At 29.7% G+C, this 21,005-nt stretch overlaps 1 protein-coding gene and 2 non-coding genes across 4 annotated transcripts; all 3 read right to left on the bottom strand.

Moving 5' to 3' along the window:
• Nucleotides 1–308: 308 nt before the first annotated feature.
• On the bottom strand, nt 309–469 carry LOC112768556 (U1 spliceosomal RNA). The gene has a single exon (XR_003185969.1). It is a non-coding gene; the product is annotated as a U1 spliceosomal RNA (small nuclear RNA).
• Nucleotides 470–1,440: 971 nt separating this feature from the next.
• Nucleotides 1,441–1,601, bottom strand: LOC112768544 (U1 spliceosomal RNA). The gene has a single exon (XR_003185958.1). It is a non-coding gene; the product is annotated as a U1 spliceosomal RNA (small nuclear RNA).
• Nucleotides 1,602–11,834: 10,233 nt separating this feature from the next.
• On the bottom strand, nt 11,835–16,883 carry LOC112764935 (rRNA (cytosine-C(5))-methyltransferase NOP2C). 2 transcript variants are annotated; one of them, XR_011875530.1, is made up of 12 exons: nt 16,630–16,883; nt 15,907–16,270; nt 15,391–15,538; nt 15,044–15,181; nt 14,849–14,911; nt 14,381–14,502; nt 13,899–14,136; nt 13,552–13,763; nt 12,977–13,114; nt 12,724–12,805; nt 12,525–12,586; nt 11,835–12,407 (listed from the first exon to the last, which is right to left on the bottom strand). XR_011875530.1 is itself a non-coding variant. In XM_025810775.2 (12 exons), exons 1-12 carry the CDS (start codon nt 16,866–16,868, stop codon nt 12,293–12,295), a joined length of 1,884 nt encoding a protein of 627 aa, XP_025666560.1. In that variant the 5' UTR covers nt 16,869–16,883; the 3' UTR covers nt 11,835–12,292. The 2 variants fall into 2 exon arrangements, 1 of the variants encoding a protein (XP_025666560.1); XM_025810775.2 differs by having other exon boundaries at nt 12,977–13,077.
• Nucleotides 16,884–21,005: the final 4,122 nt, after the last annotated feature.

The raw sequence follows: 21,005 nt of genomic DNA, 5'->3' as shown, positions 1-21,005 counted from the left end.
ATTTAACGTACAATTGTAAGGCTTGGACTAAATTGGTATTTTTCTGATGGAACTAACAATATAAATGAAAAACTATTACATACAAGTAAGGTTGAGAAAGTTTGGACAGAGAAGTAAGGTTGAGAATGTAAATTGTAAACCCTGAATCAAGATAAAAACAACAAAAATTAATCAAACGATTTAGGCCCACTAGTAGTTTTACATACTATATTGGGATGGGATAATTATAAGTTCAAATTAGAAAAACCAAACGCTCATTGTAAGGCCCAACAAAAATGGCCTAACAAATAGTTTTGAACTGGAATTGGATAGGGGCCGCGCGAACGCAGGCCCCCACTGCCACAAATTATGATGTAGGCTCCACCACTTGGGTAGACCTTAAGCTGGCACCCTTTCCAAGTGCAATGAAAGTCACCAGCCTAGGCCATGGGCCTTCTTGATCACCCATTGACCCCATCCAGGTAAGTATGTTGCTCAATTCCACACACTTCTGTTTTATAACTCAACCTTCCATACTCCCTCGTTCTCCTCTCCGATGTGGGACTCTTGCATAACCCAATAGCAATTAAGTGCTCTGTTCTACCATGGATTACAAAACACATTAAGTTTCTCACAATTAACTTGAACTAATTCTTCAGTAATGAAAACTTAATATCGTCAATATATAGAGTTTTTATTCAAAATCAAATTAAACTGAATCACAAACACCGCCAATGTAAACTGAGTTTAATTTAATAAATTTGATATCGTAACAAAAAATTTAATGGATAAAGAAAAGTTGTTATAACATCATGATACATCCTACTTTATTTTATATCTCTTTTTATCAAATTAGAGTTTATTGGTTGACTTTATTTTGTTTTCGTAATTAAGATTATTTGTTTCCTATATTTTCAAAATATAAATCCAACAAAAATATATAAAGTCAGCTAAATATTCATATGGCCATCTATATAAAGATTGTACAAAAAAAGGAGGTTCATTATTATCATGAGAAATTGAAGAAAGAAAATAAGCTTATTATTATTACTATTACTCTGTAGTGTTATGTACTTATGTTGTTGGAAATAATCATCATCTATTTTTATAATTCAGTTTCCAAAGTTACATGGAATGAAATAATGGATGTGAATAAACCGCAACTCCCTTTCATGTTTTATGTTTTTTCATTTAAATCCTTTTAGCCTCTAGTGGTTTATTCAAACCCTCTACCACCTTATAAAACCAATAAGTTTAGGACTGAAATGTCACCATCATCCAAATGTTACAATTGGATAATTTTGACCTGTTCAAATCCATTATAAATAATATAATGATAATTATTATTAAAACCTAGGACCACGATCGGAATTATGGCGTACTAACTAAAAAGTGTAAAACATACTTTGTAAAGGCCCATCAAGGAAGATGGGCTCAGGTTTATTTTTGAACTAGAATTGGATAGGGGCCGCGCGAACGCAGGCCCCCACTACTACAAATTATGACGTAGGCTCCACCACTTGGGTAGACCTTAGGCTGACACCCTTCCCAAGTGCAATGGAAGTCACCAGCCTAGGCCATAGGCCTTCTTGATCACCCATTGACCCCGTCCAGGTAAGTATGTTTCTCAATTCCACACACTTCTCTTTTATAACTCCACCTTCCATACTCCCTCATTTCACCTCCTCGATGTGGGACTCTTGCTATAACCCAATAACAATTTCTCCAACTATGTACTCTGTTCCACCATGTATTACAAAACACGATAAGTTTCTCACAATTAACTTGAACGAATTCTTTTGTGATAATAAAGTAGAAGGACCATGAACATGAGATTATATAGAGACCACAATGTATGATCTGGCATTCCTAATAAAGTCTGTGATATATATGACAAGAGAGCAAGAGTTTGCTTGATATGGATTTCCATTCCATCTTCATGAGTACGAAATGAATTTAATTGCGTTTATGCTGTCTTTGTAGTGGCGTGCCCTCATGCATCTAATTCCATAACAGCATATATATATTATCTGCATATGCTTCAAATTTAAAACGACTTGTTTTTGTTTCTTGCTTTACATATATACCATTCAACTAACATGAAAAAACACTTAACAAATTATCACTTGTATATTTGTATATATATATATATATATATATATATATATATATATATATATATATATATATATATATATATATATATATATATATATATATATATATATGTAATGCACAAATCTTTAGGTTTGTGAAAATGAATTGCATATAAATTAAATGAAAATAATGGGAGGAAAACTTTGCAGGGATTGTGTGCCAGTGTTAGTGGGAAAAGATGGAGCATTTGAGAAGATTTTGGTGCCCATCAAATTGATCCACCATCCAAGGATTGTTGAGTTGCTAGACCAATCGGTGAAGGAGTTAGGGTATCCACAACGCTTGCTCAAGATTTCATATGATTCTAAAAGCTTCAAACTCGTGATTGCCAACATTTATCATGGCCATATATAAACACCAAAAGTATCAATGCATTTGATAGAAGTATTCTTGGTTATTACTTATTAGTGATAGTGGATTGGTTTGTTAGGAGCTTCATGAACATATAAAAAAAATCAGGGCAGCAATTACAGCATTAAGGAGTTAGTTGTACAAGATTGTTCTACACTCAGTTTTCTAAGTTACATGGTAGATTAATGAAGCAGATGATGTTAATAAAGTAGTATTTGCTCATTTGATGTGTAATCGGACAAGGGAAAGGCTATTTTATTTGCTCTATAACCAAATTTTATCAAATTAGAGTGCATTATCATTCTTGAGATGATATCGACAAATATATATATATATATATATATATATATATATATATATATATATATATATATATTTTAGCCAATTTTTTAAATTATTTTGTTTATATTAATTTTAAATTCTAAATCGTAAACCTTTTTATCGAATTTAAAAAATAATAAATCTTATTTTTTATGATAACAAACATCATTTGATTGAGTTTTTTTTTTTTTTTTGGGTCAAGATCATTTGATTGAGTTTGAAAGTCCAAAAGAATTGTTTGATATGTATGCTCGTAGTGTTGGCCCAAATTAATTTTTGGTTGAGCAAACTAATAAAAAAAATATCTTGCCTATGCTATTGATAGTTAGACAAAAAAATTAAGACTGAAATATAGACTATTAATGCAAAGAAAAGTATAGGGTACCAATATATTATCTGTCAATTTATTGTCAACAATAATTAATTATTATATTTTAAACACATAAATAAAGAAACATATCCAGAAAATATATCTATAAAGACACTTCTATTAAACACAACCATAAAAAAGACATTTTTATTAGACACATCTACAAAAATATTTCTATTAAACATATTTATAAATAAGAATTCGCAGAAGTTGGCAGAAATGCTGTTGTTAAGGTAGCGAGATTGTTAATGCAGATAAGTCTTTTCAACAACTAAGTTTTGGTTTAGCATGTGGACAAAGCTTTGAGAATCTTTGCTGCTGTTACTGAAGCTTTACTATTTCGGGTAAAACAAATCAAAGAAAAAGTGGTTCACTTTTTGTTGAAATCAAAATCTTTCATCAATAAACATGGAAGAAAAACGTTAAATAATGGAGTCAAAAGACAAAATCAAAGTGTTAATCTGGTTTAGCAAAAGAGTGTTGCAACTATGATGACTAAAATGTGTAAACAAATAGCCTCTAAAGCTACTTTGAGCTATTGTAACAATTCGAAAAACGATAAAAAAAAAATTATCTTTTTTCAAATTAAAATGAAGGATAAAGGATGGAATTTGGAACCAAAATTTAAAATTAAGAATGCTGATCTTACAAGTATTTAGAATTGAAATTACAAGAGGGAGTAATCCGCCGAAAGTTAAAGCCAAGGAGTGAGAATTGAAATTAAGAATTTTTCATAATTTTTTGGGTAATTTACGCATCTAAATTGTTTGACCCCAATATTACGCAAATACGTTGTTTCCAAATTTAATACGCAAATGCATTGTTTCACTATTTTATGTAAACCGCTACTGGCAGTAGCGGTTTACAAGTGTGCATAAATCGCTACAACCAGCTGCGGTTTATGTGTGTGAGTGTGTGAGTGTAAACCGCTGCTGTACGTGTGTGTATGTGAGTGTAAACCGCTACTGGCAGTAGCGGTTTACGTGCATGTGTGTGTGAGTGTAAACCGCTATTGCCAGTAGCGGTTTACGTGTATGTGCGTATACTATTTAAATAATATTATAAATAAAAAATTTAATTTATCATTTCACAATATAATTTAAAAAATATAAATATGCATGTAATAAATTTTTTATTTGTATTTATTATTAGAAGTGAGACCAAATTACAAATAAAAAAATACAGTCTTCAAAGTATTGAATTATATAAAGCAAGACTAATTTTTTTTATTCTCATCTCTTTTAAAATTTATAAATAATAAAATAATTTATTTTTAGCCAAAAGTTTATTAAATTATATATTTTACTCTTTAAAAATCACTTCATTCTCTTTTATTTATATCAACCATACAAAAGAGATTGGAGAGTTTGGAAAATGGGTTGTGTTCTTTGCTGCTGATTTGCATTTGAGGTTCTAGCTAAATGATTTTTTTTATTTGTGCAACTTTGTTGTCTTATACCAAAAAATAAAAATTATTTGTATTTTACAGTTGATTAATTAGATAAATAATAGTGATAGCATCATAATTTTGATTAATAAAATAAAAAATATAAATATGCATGTAATAATTTTTTATTTGTATTTATTATTAAAATGAGATTAAATAGCAAATCAAAGAGTGAGTACTCACAGAGTACTAAAATATATAAACTAAGACTAAATTTTTTTTATCTTCATCCCTTCTAAAACTCATGAATGATAAAATAATTTATTTTTAGTAAAAAATTCACTAAAGCATATACTTTTTCTTTAAAAATTACTTCATTTTTTATCCATATAAATCATATGATTGCAAAAAATATATACTCCGTTTTCTTTCTCTCAATTTTTTTAACTTAATTTAGCATAAACAAACATTTTTTCTAATCAACGTAAACCGCTAGAGGAACACAGAAACCGCTAAATTAAGTTACAAAAAAATTGAGAGAAAGAAAACAAAGTATATATTTTTTTGCAATCATATGATTTATATGGATAAAAAATGGAGTAATTTAAAAAAAAAGTGTATGTTTTAGTGAATTTTTTACTAAAAATAAATTATTTTATCATTCATGAGTTTTAGAAGGGATGAAGATAAAAAAAAATTTAGTCTTATTTTATATATTTTAGTACTCTGTGAGTACTCACTCTTTGATTTGCTATTTAATCTCATTTTAATAATAAATACAAATAAAAAATTTATTACATGCATATTTATATTTTTTAAATTATATTGTGAAATGATAAATTAAATTTTTTATTTATAATATTATTTAAATAGTATACACACACATACACGTAAACCGCTACTGGCAGTAGCGGTTTACACTCACACACACATGCACGTAAACCGCTACTGCCAATAGCGGTTTACACTCACATACACACGCACGTAAACCGCTGCTGGCAGCAGCGGTTTACACTCACACACTCACACACATAAACCGCGGCTGGTTGTAGCGGTTTATGCACACTTGTAAACCGCTACTGTCAGTAGCGATTTACATAAAATAGTGAAACAATGCATTTGCGTATTAAATTTGGAAATAATGTATTTGCGTAATATTGAGGGTCAAAGAATTTAGATGCGTAAATTGCCCTAATTTTTAAGTTACCTTTGTCTTCTCTTTCATATTGTTACATTGAATTTCTTTTTTCTGAATTTATCTTTTTTTATTTCTCATGGTACAAGAATTAAATGAGGCATTTAAAAATATCATATGAAAAAAAAAGACAAAGAGAATTGAACTTGAAAAAAAAGTCGTCATTAAATATGTCAATATATCTTAATATATTTTCTGTTTTGTATCATGATGTTAAAAGATTTTTCTTATTAAATTGGGTGAGCACATAGTGTTGAGAGTTTAAGCTAGAGAACTTAGTCGAAACAAGCTTAGTTTGAAGTTTTCTGAGTTACTTGATAGGATTAAAAATAATTATAGAAAATTGGTGTTTGTAGTCTTTAAAAAACATAGTAAAAATTCTATCATTGTTGTGGTAGAGACTAGATGTAGATTTCATTGTATAAAAACATCAAACTAAAATACATGGTGGGGTAAACTTCTCTCTGTTCTGTTTTATTCTATTCATTAAAAAATAAAATTATTTTGTCTCCTACATAATCACTATTATAGATACTGTAGAATCATTATCTCATATTTTTATAAATTTCAAAATTTAAAAAGATGTTCTAGATTCAATCTTTCTTATTTTTAGGTCATCTACAATTTTTATTTTTAATTTTAAATTATAATTCTAAATACTAAAGTTATCTAATATTAACTAACTTGAAATTAATTCTCTATATTGACAATGTTAGGATAAAACATATTAGATATGTTTATTTTGTATTATTAAAAATGAGTTTAATTTTAATATACTGACAATATAAAAAATATTATATGATTATTATTTATGTATTTAGATAAATTTTTAAGTAATAAATTTAAAAATTAATTATTTTTATTAATCTAAAAATTAAATTTATTAAATAATAATATAAACCTCTTCTCATGTGTGTAAGTATATTCTTTAGTTTGATACTTTGATGTAACATTATTATTCAGAATCATAGTCAACCTTTAAAGGTTAGATATCTATTATATTGGTTGCTCTCGTATAATAAATGAAGAAGAAGGTTACATAATTAATATAATTTATTATTTTCAATCGATAATTAATTAATATTATTTAAAAATATCAGATAAAAATATGATATTGATTTATTAGACTAAAAGTCTAAAACTATTAAATTGTTGACTAAAAATATTAACTAATAATGTAAACTAAAATTGTTGCACCTAGGGGTGTGCATGGCCCGGCCCGGCCCGGTCCCGAGTACTTTAGGGGCTAATTTGATGTGATTTCATCGGGTCTAGCGTCGGGTATGGGTCTCAAAAGTAGACCCGGTCATTATTTCGGGTCGGGTCCGGGTCATAGCTCGGGTCACCCGAAATCGGCCCGGTGGCCCGGTCATCATACACAATTAATATTTTGTGTTATTAGTGATGGATGATGGCTATTATTATGTGAAATTTAAGTATTGTAAACCTTAATATTTTGTGTTATTAGTCATTATATATAAGACTATAAGTTAATGTTTTATGTTTAAAATGCATAAGACTTTAGACTAATGCATAATTTTGTGTTATTTGTATTGATTTAAATATTTGGTGTTATTAGGCAATATTAGTATTGATTATGGTTATACTTTAATTTTAGAGAAGAGTTACTTCTTATTATATTTTTCTAAGTGAATTTTACCATGTCAAATAATGGTTGGAGTCTTGAAAATTTGGATATTTTTACATGCTAACTTACAAGAAGGTATCAAGGTAATATAATATTAACGGCCCGGTTTTCACTCGGTATAATCGTGGCCCGAAAGTGTATAGGTTTCATCGGGTCTATGGTCGGGTTCGGGTCTAACAAATAGGCCCGGTATATATTTCGGGCCGGGTTTGGGTCACATCAAACTCGGTTTCACCCGGCCATGCACACCCCTAGTTGCACCTCTATTTTTTTTTTTTTTTATAAATTAATAATAGGTTGTGTTGATATGTAGGTAGGTAGGTAGGTTGTTAAATTTAATTGCATGAATTAGGATTTTTTTTTTTTTTCCACTTTAATTTCCGTGTGGCATACATTATGCACACCACAAACAGAGAGCAAGCAGTGGATTACACTCCAAAAAAATGGATTAAAATTAAAGGGTCCTTTTTCAATATAGTTGTCCCCATATACATGTATATTTCATGGACGTAATTACGTAAAGCAAAGAAGAAAAAGACATTTAAATCACAAGAGGTTTATGATATTCATATATGTCCATTAATGGAAAAACTACATCATATGTGGACTCTATATCATTCTTTATTTGCTAACAAGTTTCTCTTTCTACCAAGAAGCAACATTGGAGTAAAAAAAAAAAAAACAAATAAATATTGCGCATTATCAATGTGTCTATGTATGAGATATGGCACTCTACATACCCTTTCTTTCTGTCATGATTTTTTTTTATTTCTTGAATTTTTTTTTTCGGTCTTGGAAAATGTTCTGATGCAATGCATTTAGACCAACCATATGAATCTAGCCAAAATGCATGCTTGATCAATATATTGAACATGAATGAAAGTAATGTTATTACATTTTATTTTCTTAAAAAAAAAGGTTATCATTTATGAAGCAATATCATAATAATATTATATAAAGGAGGTGAAAACGTCTAAAATATCTTTTTTTTAAGATGTTTTTTAATCATTAAAATTTAATACATATAATCGATTAAATCGTATTATTTTTGTCAAAATTAGATTAGACAAATTAATTTGATTGAAAAATGGTGAATCAAATTTTAAATTGATCTAAATTAATATTATTTTTATAAAAAATGACTACAATACCTTTATTATTTTTGGTGACTTACAATACCCTTATTATAAAATAATTAAAATATTTCTATTATATATATATATATATTGAAAATTCTAATTTCTAGCCTTTTTCTTCTCTGCTGTCATAAAATTAGTATTTAGAGTTTTCAAAATTAATATATATATAATAGGAATATTTTTAGTTATTTTTTATTACAAAATATTAATTTAAACCGGTTCAAAACTTAATTTATTAATTTTTCGACTAAATTGATTTGTCCGGTTTAATTTTAATAAAAATAATACAGTTTAATCGGTTATATGTGTTAAATTTTAATTATTAAAAAATATCTTTAAAAAAATATTTTTAACATCTTTATCTAAGTGGCTAAAACTTAAAAAGTTTGAATTTAAATCCAATAAATTAAGTTTAAATCCAATAAATTAAGTTTTCATATAATTTTCCAATCCTTTTTTTTCGTTATATATCCCTACACATATTAACGTATATTTTTCCAAACCATTAAAAGCAGAAGTAATTAAGCAGAATTTCCATCACAAGTTTATGTTAACAAGGTTTAGTTTTCGCAGTTGTACATTTGTTTCAATTAGAGTATAAGAAATTTCATATTTTATTACATTTTTCACATTACAAATATAAATATAAGAGATTAATGATGACACCTATTACATTATTAAAAGTTTCATATACTACTACATACAATTTATTGAATGATAATAAAATGGTTTAAGATTACTAGTGAATGTATTAACCTCATTTTGTTAATTATATATCAATGTTTAACTATATAAATCAATAAATTAAGAAAGGAAAATTGCTTTCTCTACTTTATATATTTAAGGAAGCATTTGTGTAAAATCAAACACAAGCAGAAGATACCAGAAAGAATTAAAAACATAGATATGCACCACTGATGCACAAGTCACGAGTGACAAACTGACAATGCTTGGAAATTGAAATTGAAAATGACCACCACACATACGTTTCAAGCACCGAAACATGTCCAAATTAAAACACCTGGCAAGAAGATCTTCTAGTAAATTGGGCAATCAATAAATAATTAAATACCCACCATTTTGGATATTATCATCTTATTTTTATATTATTAAAATTTAAAATTTAAAATTTTATTAGCCAAGTATTGAATAAAAAAGATAAATTTTGTTAGTCACATAACATTGTTTTAAAATTTATATAAGATAATCTTCATATAAAAGTAGAATTATTTATGTCAATTTATTTACCAAAACAAACTAAATGTACAAAATATTAGGAACTTTTTATTTTTAATATTAAAGTGGTAGAGGTATTTTTTCAAAATGTGGATTGTTGGGGTGTTATATACAAATATGGAATCGTTTAATTAGAGAAACAAAAATTGGACCATTCAATTTATTAAAGGTACAGAAATTGGACCGTTCGATTTTTAGAGGTACACAAATCGGACCGTCCGATTTGTAGAAATACAGAAATCGGACCATCTAATTTGTGGTAAAAAAAATTAAAAAATTTGAGGTACAAAAATCAGATCATCTGATTTATGTACTTTTCACAGTTTTAAAAAACACCAAAAATTACAATATTAAGGTATATCACCACTTCTACTTCCATAACAAAAAAAATTAGCCAAATATTAGAACATTTTTACACTGAAAAATTCATTATTTGTACATAAAATTTATCACCTTTTCAATTGATATCTAATTTCTCATTAAATTTTATTTATTTTTTCCTCAAACTCTTGAACCGCAATTAAACTCACCGAGTCACCATGTGAGTCCCTAGACACCCTACCCCCCTAGAAATTGACCAAATACTAATTTCATCGTTTTCTTTATCTTTAGCTTTGCCTTCTCCATTAATATATATAAAACCGTGAGTCACCAAACTTTCAAAAACATGTGCCCTTTTGTCACTTCTTGTGATACCCTAATGCCGTAACCTATTTGACAAGCACATTTCATTAGAAAGCATAGAACCTTCTCTCTCTTAAATCTATAACATTGCCCTCTGGTGTTACCATTTCGTTCCGCATTATTAGGTGCATGTATTTTTCATGACGTGGCCCTTTCACCTTATATCTACCTATATATATTCGAGATAATAACATTTATTTTCATGGGTATTGTCTTCAATAATCAACTTCACTAAGCTTTTTTTTTTTTTTTTTTAGATTTTGTTTCACTTATTTCCCTATTAACTACATAGTAGTTCTCTTATGGCTTCATCATATGAGAGCAATGATATGGACTTAGTAGAAATGGATTTAGAGGTTGAAATTGATGGGGATCTCCTAAGAGAACTTTTAGAAGAACAAGAAGGCAAGGATGACAATGGTGATAAGGTAGTATGTGTTGCAGAACCTATGGTAGTAGAAGGCAACAAGGTTAACCCTAATAACATGATCGACGTGGAGCAAGAAAAACAGCAGCGGAAGAAACAAGAGTGCCACTCGACCGATGATTTCGAGTGGCTGAACATGATGGACATGGTGACGGTGGAGCCAAAGGCTAGTAATGATCCTCTGGATGATGTGATAATGACGAATTGGATTTCAGATAATAATAATGATGATGACATATTTGGAATGATAGATTTTGGTTTAGGCTATGGTAATGGAGAATATAGTTACTCTTCAATAATGTCTGAAGGGTTTGTCTCCAATGAAGTGATGAGTTACAACTGTTGCCTGTGGGAGAATTATGATATCTAGATGCATATAATAGAGTTTGGTATTATATAGCTAGGTCTAGAATTAATGAAAGCAGGAATAAGAATTTGAATAAGTAGCTGACTTATGAAATAATCTTAGCTTATAATGCATAAATTTTAGAAGCATAGCTAAAGGTAAACTATATAGCTTACCAGGAGTAACTTTGTGTTTCTGTCAGGCAGAAGTGAAAGAAACTTAAGGGGCATAACAAAAGTTGTGACTTTGTCCATGTCCTATTATAGATATGCACTTTTCATCTACAGCCCCAGTAATTTTCCCCATTTACTTCTGTTATATGTATATATTAGACATGATATCATACTAAATATCCTCTGTAATAGTTTCTTAAAGTTTCTTTGTGAATTGTCTGAAATCGGAAATTTACCTTCACCTTCACCTTCAGTTTTAATATCTCATTTACAACGCATGATATGACTTTGCTACATCCACTTTTATCCTTAAACTAATAATAATAATAATAATAATTATTATTAAGACCCTAATTAAACTATATATCAATTATCATTACTAAAACTCAACAACTCATTTCGGTACCAGACAAGACAAATATAAATACTCAGCAGCTTCTTTCAATGTCACATTGTCACTGTCCAGATCAGGTTTCAAAATCTTGGTTCTATCCTGGCTCTAACACAATTCATTTTGATTAATAAGTTCATAAAAGGAATGAGAAACAGTGTGAAACTGCACATAAATACACCCAGTGAACGAAAAAAAGCAGCGTGTATGTTGAGGGGGTAACAAAAAGACAAAAAGTACGCACCAGAATCATCATATTTGGTCCAGTTTCCTTTTTTTTTTTTTAAATCTTAACCCCTTTCCCCCTTTAATTTTCTTCTATAAGGTATATTTGTTCCATTTGACTGAAGTGCAAGGGAATTCATAATATCACTTCGTTTCCAGATTGTCGTCACAACTCACGAGTCACAAGCCAGTCTTTGAAAGCTTTGCTCGATTCCTCGAACTCAAACCGCAAAGCGCAAAAGTGAACAAAACATAGATTCTGGCTAACCATCTTTAGACCCAACAACAAATTTGGCTATGAAAAATCCAATTGTATCAAGTGGGGATGATGGATCAAACCTCTGAACTAGGTTTTCCTCTCCAGGTCGTAACCACTCCCTGTGAAAAATAAAGTTCATATGAACTTCTTAATTAAACAATCTGCTATTTTATAGTTTGTTGAATTTTGAAATAAATACGTATACTTCTAAGGTTTTCAATTGGGTGAGTACTTACTCCAGGTATCCGTTGGGAAATTCACAACTACCAACTAGTCCAGGTCCTCCTAGTCTTGGGTGCTGAAATAAATAAAATACCAAATCTTAATTACTCAACCAAATTCTGAAAACGAGTTTTATACTAGAGGCCTAGAGGGATATAAATCTAGTAATCAATCAAAAGGACAAAATAGGAAACTAAGGAAAGGACATCAAACCTGTGGTGCCAATGACAGGTATTTGTATTTATCCAAAGCATACCGAACTAAAGCTTCATTCTCACCGGGATTAATTGTACAACTATCATAATGGAAAGAACAATGTAATCAATAACCGTTTCATCTAAGCACGACAGGAAATGGAAGGCAAGGAATCCAATAAAAATGACTAGCAGATTTTAAGATAAACTCTATAAAAATAAGGTTAAACATGCATAAAGAGCAATGTGATCAGCAAAATGTGCACTCTTACGTTGAATATACAATTACTCCACCTGGTCGAGCCAATTGAACAGCCTGGTCAAACATCCTTCTCTGGTATTTTCCATGGTTTCTTAAAGATTCAACTGTTTCCTGCCAGACAAGGCATCACATAGTGAATTCTCTTTTCCTGGTAAAAAACAACAATAACAAACCAAACTAACAGTGACACTCAGATGGCAATGGAATAATACATTGATAATCCATGCTAATTGGTCAAATTCATGCATTAATTTTCTGGGCAAGTATGATAAATTTTAGTACAGAGGATCTTGCACGAACTAGATTGAAATAACCACAACTTCTACAGACTCCCATAGATAATATTAGGCATTTGTTTAGATATACAAGTGCTGAGGCGGGTTTTAACTTTTAATAGTAGATAACTATCCATGAAAATACTCAGCATGCAATGAATAGTAGAGGAACTAACTCTCCTTCCATATAATCAGGTCCCATTTTCTATCGTATTGCAGCATGAAAAATGGTCTAAGATTATAGTTAATTACAAATATAAATCAAAGTACATGAAAGATTATGTGAATGACTGAATGGAGCCACTTCTACCTCTCCAGCAAATAACCGAGGCCTTAAACCAAGGGCAGAACAGGGAGCATCCAGAAGAACTCTATCAAAACTATTAGGAGAGAAACCTTTTGAACCATCAACCCTGCCACCTAAGCTTTGATTTCTTCCAGGTCCGTTTCGTGCTCTTCGCATACTCTTCCGGATGTCAGCTTTGCTCAAATAAACTTTTCCGTTAGCCTTTTCACCATTACCTATTGTCAGATTATTTAACAATAGATTTGTAAATAGATGATGCAGAAATAACATTTAGGTATAACAAATACAAAACAGGAAAGAAACAGAAGATAATAGCAAAGAAGAAAAATTAAGGAATAGAACTTACCCACCATTTTCCTCCATGACCTCGGTTTTTAACCTATCTTCAATAATAGACAAGATTCCTTCTCCTTGCACATTTGATGAATCAGACACTTTATTTGCCATACCATTATTGGCATCACAAGAGCTTGGACCAATAGAAGCGTTAGTATGGTTTCCTCGACTAACAGATTTAAGAGCATCCAATTTAAATGTCTTTATACAACTCAAGCCCATTTCATTTGCCCTTTTCTGAATATCCAGCACCTAAACAGCCATCATCATTCATCAGATAAATTTACAGGGTGTTCACTGTTAATTTTAGAAGTTCTTTTGCAACCTAAATAGATGTAGGTATATATGTAAAGGTTGACTTACATGGTAATATTAGCAGGAATATACACACACACACACACACACACACACACACATGTAATGATATAACAGTCATCAAACACAAACTACTAGATAGGAATTTACAAGATTATCTGTATCCTTTCAGAATTTCCACCTTGTTATGAGATCTATCAGTTGCGATGATCTCTCCTTCATCCTTCATAAGTATTGCAATTGCGGTTGTTTTCCCTCCAGGTGCAGCACACATGTCTAGTATCCTCTCACCCTTTTGCGGATCTGAATATTACAAAATCAATCTATATAATGTTATACATTAAATTACAAAGAGGTAAAGGTCTAAGTGATTATGAATCCTCCTCAACATAAGAAAATTCAAAACAACAAAGAAGAAAGCGAGGGAAAAATCAATGGCACAGAGTAAAAGAGCTATATTACTATGAATCACATGCTATAATGGTTCAATTTGGCAGTATCAAATGGGATGATTGGGATCATAGCAAGACCTAGCTGGGTTTTAATCTGTAGTACTTGCTGGAAATCATAATGAAAATGCATTTACAACCAAGGAAAACAAATAGGCCATAGTAATTGTAAATCACAACTGAGACCACAATTTGTGTACCTAGAGCATGTGCAGCAACAATACTTGGCAGGTTTTGAAGAAATATTTCTCCTTCAAGAACATCTGGGAAACCAAAAGGAAACAGTAATATAGCAGCCACATAATCTTACTAAGCAATAGAAGAACTGCTAAATGAAATAATTTTTCCCGATAAATAAAATATATCCCAGATATAAAAGAGAGGGTGAAATTTACTATGAAAAGAATGAAGTTCATATACTCTGTTCTTCATCTCCACACCAACTCCTTCAGGAACCCGAAACAGTCCAGCCCTTGACATCATTGCTGTTCCTTGGCCAATATAAAGCCCATTCCGTTCAAAATAATATGGATCTATAAAACAAACAAATAAGAAATTCTGCCAACCATATTCTTGACAGTTAAATTCAACGAAAGCAACTACCTTAATAAAACATAAACATAATTTGTTCAAATGACCTCCAAATATTTTACTATTTAAGCTTATTTTGAAGACCAAGTTTAGAAGAGGATTCTACAAAATTATCATCTCCAGAATCCAGGGGAAAAAATACACTTCCTACCTGCTTGTGATCCTTGGAGAACAGTACCACGTGTCATACCAATACCCCATCCCCCATCCACACCCTTCTGCTCCACAGCAACTGAGACTGCAACAGTATCTCCTTTCTCAACATGAGCACTGCAAGCCATTACACCAGGAACATATGCCTAAACGAAAACTAGCATCAGGAACCAGTGAAATACCATCAATAAGTATTTACCATAAGATAGAAAGCCCTACAACCAAACCAAACCTTACCTTTTGCATACTAGGGAAACTGAAAACTTATAATAATACTTTCAAATATAAAAGTACACATCAAGGCAAGAAGCTTTGAACATTTTGGGTTTTGGGGAGAGAAAGTAGACAACTTATGCCTACTGTATAGAAGAGTACAAGAAAAAAAAAATCAGAGAAAAGACATTTTGGCATGACATATCTGTATACTCTATTACTGCAAATAGCAGAATTCTCAAACAAGCACATCTTTTCTTATACAGGAGCTTCGTACTATCACTGTGGAAAAGAAAACAACCTGAGCACCCCGAAGAACAGCCTCGGCACACTTCCTACTAACGATGACCTCCTTGGGAGGAGGCAAATCAGGTGCATAACCATAATTGATGTGACGAGGCCCTGAACCCCAAACAAACACCACATATTCCATCCCAGGAATCTGGCACTTAGAAACAGCACCAGCACCAATACAATCCCCTCTTAAAGGATTACTATCTCCATCTTCGCTTTCCACCAATGCCAGGTTCCCATTAGCACCATTCTCAGAGACATCCCCAGAACCTGAGGAAGACTCCTTCAAAATCGCCCGTAGCTTCTCAACAACAGCATCAGTAGTGGATCTCATCGTGTTAACCCGAATACAAGAGTACCTAGAAGGACGGCTGCGATATATAACCAAGAAACCTAACTTTACAACTCAAAATTCCAAAACAACATAACAACAAGTAGCATTAGCATATTTGAAAATTCAAAATCAACCTTAAACCTCTCCATACATGTGCTGAATTACTGAAACGCAGATTAATATACACATTAGCAATTTTGATCATAATACATTATCAAGTAAACTCACAAGGTATCGAGTCGAACACAGCAATCAACAAACTCAGCCTCATTTGTTTCACTTCCTACCTTAACCGTGCATATGCTAGCAATACCACTATAACTAAATTTAACCGTTTCTAACTAAGTAACTGACTAACTAACTAATGAGCTACTAAGATGCGAGAGAAGTAGTTACGTTAGAGCGATGGAGATGCGAGAGAAGCGTTCAACGCCATAAGCTTTGGCGAAGTAGTTATGCACCTCCGGGTTCCATTTGAGGGTTGGATTGAAGGAGTATCGATCGGAGTGGAGTTGTTGTTCCTCCATTGTTGTTTGATGGCGGTGAGTGGCGGCAACGTTGGGGGTTTTATGGAATCGTCTTCTGCAGCTTCCAAGGGTTTTCAGCAGCGTAAGCGTTACCCTCTCTTTCTTCATTCATTCAAACAAATTAAAATCACGCTTCTATTAATCAATTAATATTGGGGGGAAATGAAAAAAAAAAATATCGAGTTAAACAATGGTAGTTAACATCAGTTATTAAATTAAATTAATAATATATATTACATATATTTTGTATTTTAAATTAGTAATCAATTTTTTATATGCGTATTATATCGAGCGGGTGAAATAAAATACCAAATTTACCATCAAAATATTGTTTATAAATAATTTTTCAGTAATCACCAAATGTTAGATTCATGCAACAAGTCTAATCATAAGCTAACTAACCGCTGTTTTTCTGTTAACATTCATGTTGACATTGCATAATCTAAAACGTGATGTCAAATTAAATCTTTGATGGTTATGGAAAAAATTTGGTTATTTGGTTATTTTGTGCAGTGAATAATCTTTTTTAGTTATTTTTTGTGTTCTATTATAACTTCTAAGTTTGTCTATGTACTTTTTTTTTATATTTTTTAATTTGATATATTAAGAATTAATTTATAATGAATTATAATTCTTTTAAAAAATTATCGTTAACTAATAAATTATTATATATAAAACAAAATTTAAATTTATGTTATTTATTTAAACAGATTAATAAATTAATTACTAAACTAACTAAAACTAATTTTATTTGCTGCTTGACATAGTCAAATTTTGAATCCGAATACACTTATTTTAAGTGATTCATAAAATTTGTTTGTTTTTCTTTTTAATATAAGATAATACTGTAGAAGCCCGTTATGGCGTTATCCATGAATGCCATTGCTAAACTCAACAAAACCTTGTGACAAAAAAAAAAAAAACTCAACAAAACCACACACACTGGGCCTATACTATAAATGTTGAATTTAGTATTTGGTTTTCGTTCATGCCTTCTTTTTGAATGCACATGGAGCAAGTAAAACTGAATTTGTCTTGACTTAGATTCGATTTAACCTAATAATTAAGTCTATTTTTAAGATCTTTATCCAATCTTAAATCTAGTAAAATCATACTACTTTTATCTCGATGGAGTAAAATCTAAATTTTGATAAATTTTATGTCAAAATTATGATGCACTCATTTATTAAAAAAAAAACTTGTTATAAAAAAATTGATAAACATTTAAACTTGAATTTATTCATAAATTTTAATTTTATAATTTTTTTATTTATTTTTTAATTCAACAAATATGATTAAAAATAAAATAATAAGCTTATAATTAATATAACATAATGTTAAAATTAATTTAAAACATATATACCTTTTTTAGTCCTCCTAGGATGCACATAGGTCGAGTGAAGCTGCGTTTGTTTTGACCCAAATTCGACTCTAAATAATGACCAAGTCTATTTTTTATACCATTATCAAATCCTAGACCCAATAAAATAACACCAAATTAGCTCTGAATTATTTGGATTCGAGCCGAGTTGAGTCATGTGCATCCCTACCTAGCTCTTTGACCAACTTTAATTTACTTGACTTATATTATTCAATATTTTTAAAAATAAATAATTACTTTTTACTATAAAAATTTGATAAAATTAACCATACAAAAATTAAACTAATATTATATCCATGACAAATGAATTATGTCTTATAAAAATATTTATTTTTTATGTACAAATATAAAAAAGAAAAAAAAAAACATTCGCCATGCAAAGTTTGTGTTTCAACTCCTGAGTTCCAATCCAAATAATAGTATAACTTCAGAATATAAAAAGGAAATAAAATTAAATTGAATCAAAGAAAACAAACCCAATAATACAAATTAAGATGAAAAAGAAATTAGAGACTCTTGTATTCATACGCCAGAGTCAAAGCAAGATATCGATTCAGATCTAAATCTTCTTTGTTCCTCTTTCTTCATCACTAATGATCAATTTAGATTTCTGTATTAAGAGATGAATTTTGATTTTTAGATAATGTTAAAAATAGTTAGGGTTTTAAGATTAATCTATATTAGAAATGACAATAATAAAGATAATTTAAGAATTTAACTTATTTTTTGAGTGGAGTCAATACAAATTTAACGATTAAATATTTTTATCGAGATAATACTCAATTTGGTTCCTGAACTTACACGCGAGTCTTAATTTAGTCTTTGAGGTTTCAATTGTCTCTATTTAGTCTCCGAAGTTTATAAGCGTGCCTCATATTAGTCTCTGAGACTATTTTTAGTATAAAAATGTTAATAGAGTGCTGTTGTAGACTATTACATGTCACGTTAAAACTTGTAAAATGATGCAGTTTTGATTTTGACATTTAAATAGCTCAAAAACGACATCGTATTACTTATTTTTGTTAGGTAAAATTTTAATAAACACCATTTAAGATGTTGTTTTTAGGTTATTTGAGTGCCAAAACCAAAACGACATCATTTTACAAAGTTTAGTGTGGCATCCAGCTGTCACGATAGTGTTCCGTTAACGTTTGTACCTTGAAAATTATTTCAAGGACTAACATGAGTTATGTTCACAAAGTTCAGGGACTAAATAGAAGCAAATGAAACTTTAATGACTAAATTGAGACTCGCGTGTAAGTTCAAAGACCAAATTGAATATTATTTCATTTTTATCGGATAAAACTCAACTTTCATAAATATAACATAGTTTAATTTTTTCGTAACTAATTTTATCAGCATTTAAACTTTTTATAGTAAAAAATGATTATTTACTAAGATATTAGTAAGTTCTAATATCTATGTAGTGTTTCGTTGAAACAAGTAATTAAATTGTTCCCAAATTAACAAATTCACTTATTAATAAATAGCTCTCAAATACTCATACATACATTTATGTGTCTAATACCAATCAATTAACATCAATTATAGGTTGACTCATAGCTAGGTTAAATAACGTGAATCTTACTAAAGAATCTTGACGTAAATACAAAAATGTTATTTATGTATTAAAATTAACTACTAAAATTATTTATAATGTATTTATATAAAAAATATATATAATTTAATTTATTTTTAATATATATTTTGTATATTAATAAATATTCTATTTTAATAACTAATTTAATATATATTTTAATAATTTATTAGAGACATCAAAACTACTAAATTAAAATTCATTCATTCTATTTACTTTGGATACTTTTAAATATTATGAATTGCATCTTCTGGGTTAGTAAATCGAATCTATTTCATTCGATTTACTATGTGTATTAATCGACTTTATTTTATTCGATTTAAATGAAGTGTTATTAAATCGAGTTTAATAGTTTCGATTTACATAAAATATACTCTAAATTCGAACATAAAATATTTAATTTTAAGACATCTATATAATATTAGTTTACATTTAATTTTTTTACGTGAATTATCCTTATTTTTCATATATAAAAATTATGCATAATAAATCTATTATCCTATAGTATACAATAGAAAGGAATTATTTATCCTCTAATCTTTAAAAAATTTTTGGAAAAATTGCTCTTTAATATTGGTCATTTTTAATTTGGTTTCTTCTCTTTGGTGATGACTGAGAGACCTCTGACATAAGTCAAAGCTAAGTGCTAGCTAAATTTACATGTTTTGAAGATCGAAATCAAAGAAATGATCAAATGAAGTCATCATTTGATGATGTATATATGTTAACATACATCTCATATGGTCATGTGCCGTATATGTAGGTTAATTTGAATATACTAAAGTCTTTAATATGGACAAATCAATAGCTAGGAAAAGGACTGAAAATAATAAATATTGATAAGGATGATTATAATTATTCCATTTTAATCTTTTGATTAAAATTATTTTGTTTTATTTTAATTTCCAAATCTAAAAAAAAACGATAAAAGAGCTTTGACAAATGCATTCAAAGTGACATGTACGACGTAAAGTTTGTAACACAAATTTGGAAAATAGAAGTGAGTTTTACTTCCTTGGCTGAAACTGCGATGAAAAGAGAAACAATAATTATCTACTTAAATTAATTAATTTAATGTGATCCATGAATTAATTATACATTAGCTTATCTTTCTAGCATACCTAACTATATAAAGTTGTTGCGTGTTGGGAATGTCACAACTCAAAACTCACAACCCAAAAAGCCATTAGATTTCTTTAATTAGTTTTGTGTCAATGTACGAAACTACTCTTTCTTATGGCAATGCAAATTGAATGGTGGCCATTTT

Source organism: Arachis hypogaea, chromosome 17 (genome assembly GCF_003086295.3).
Source record: "Arachis hypogaea cultivar Tifrunner chromosome 17, arahy.Tifrunner.gnm2.J5K5, whole genome shotgun sequence".
Classification (NCBI taxonomy): domain Eukaryota; kingdom Viridiplantae; phylum Streptophyta; class Magnoliopsida; order Fabales; family Fabaceae; genus Arachis; species Arachis hypogaea.
The sequence above is the reverse complement of the archived record's forward strand: the minus strand, read 5'-3'. Positions and strand labels throughout refer to the sequence as shown.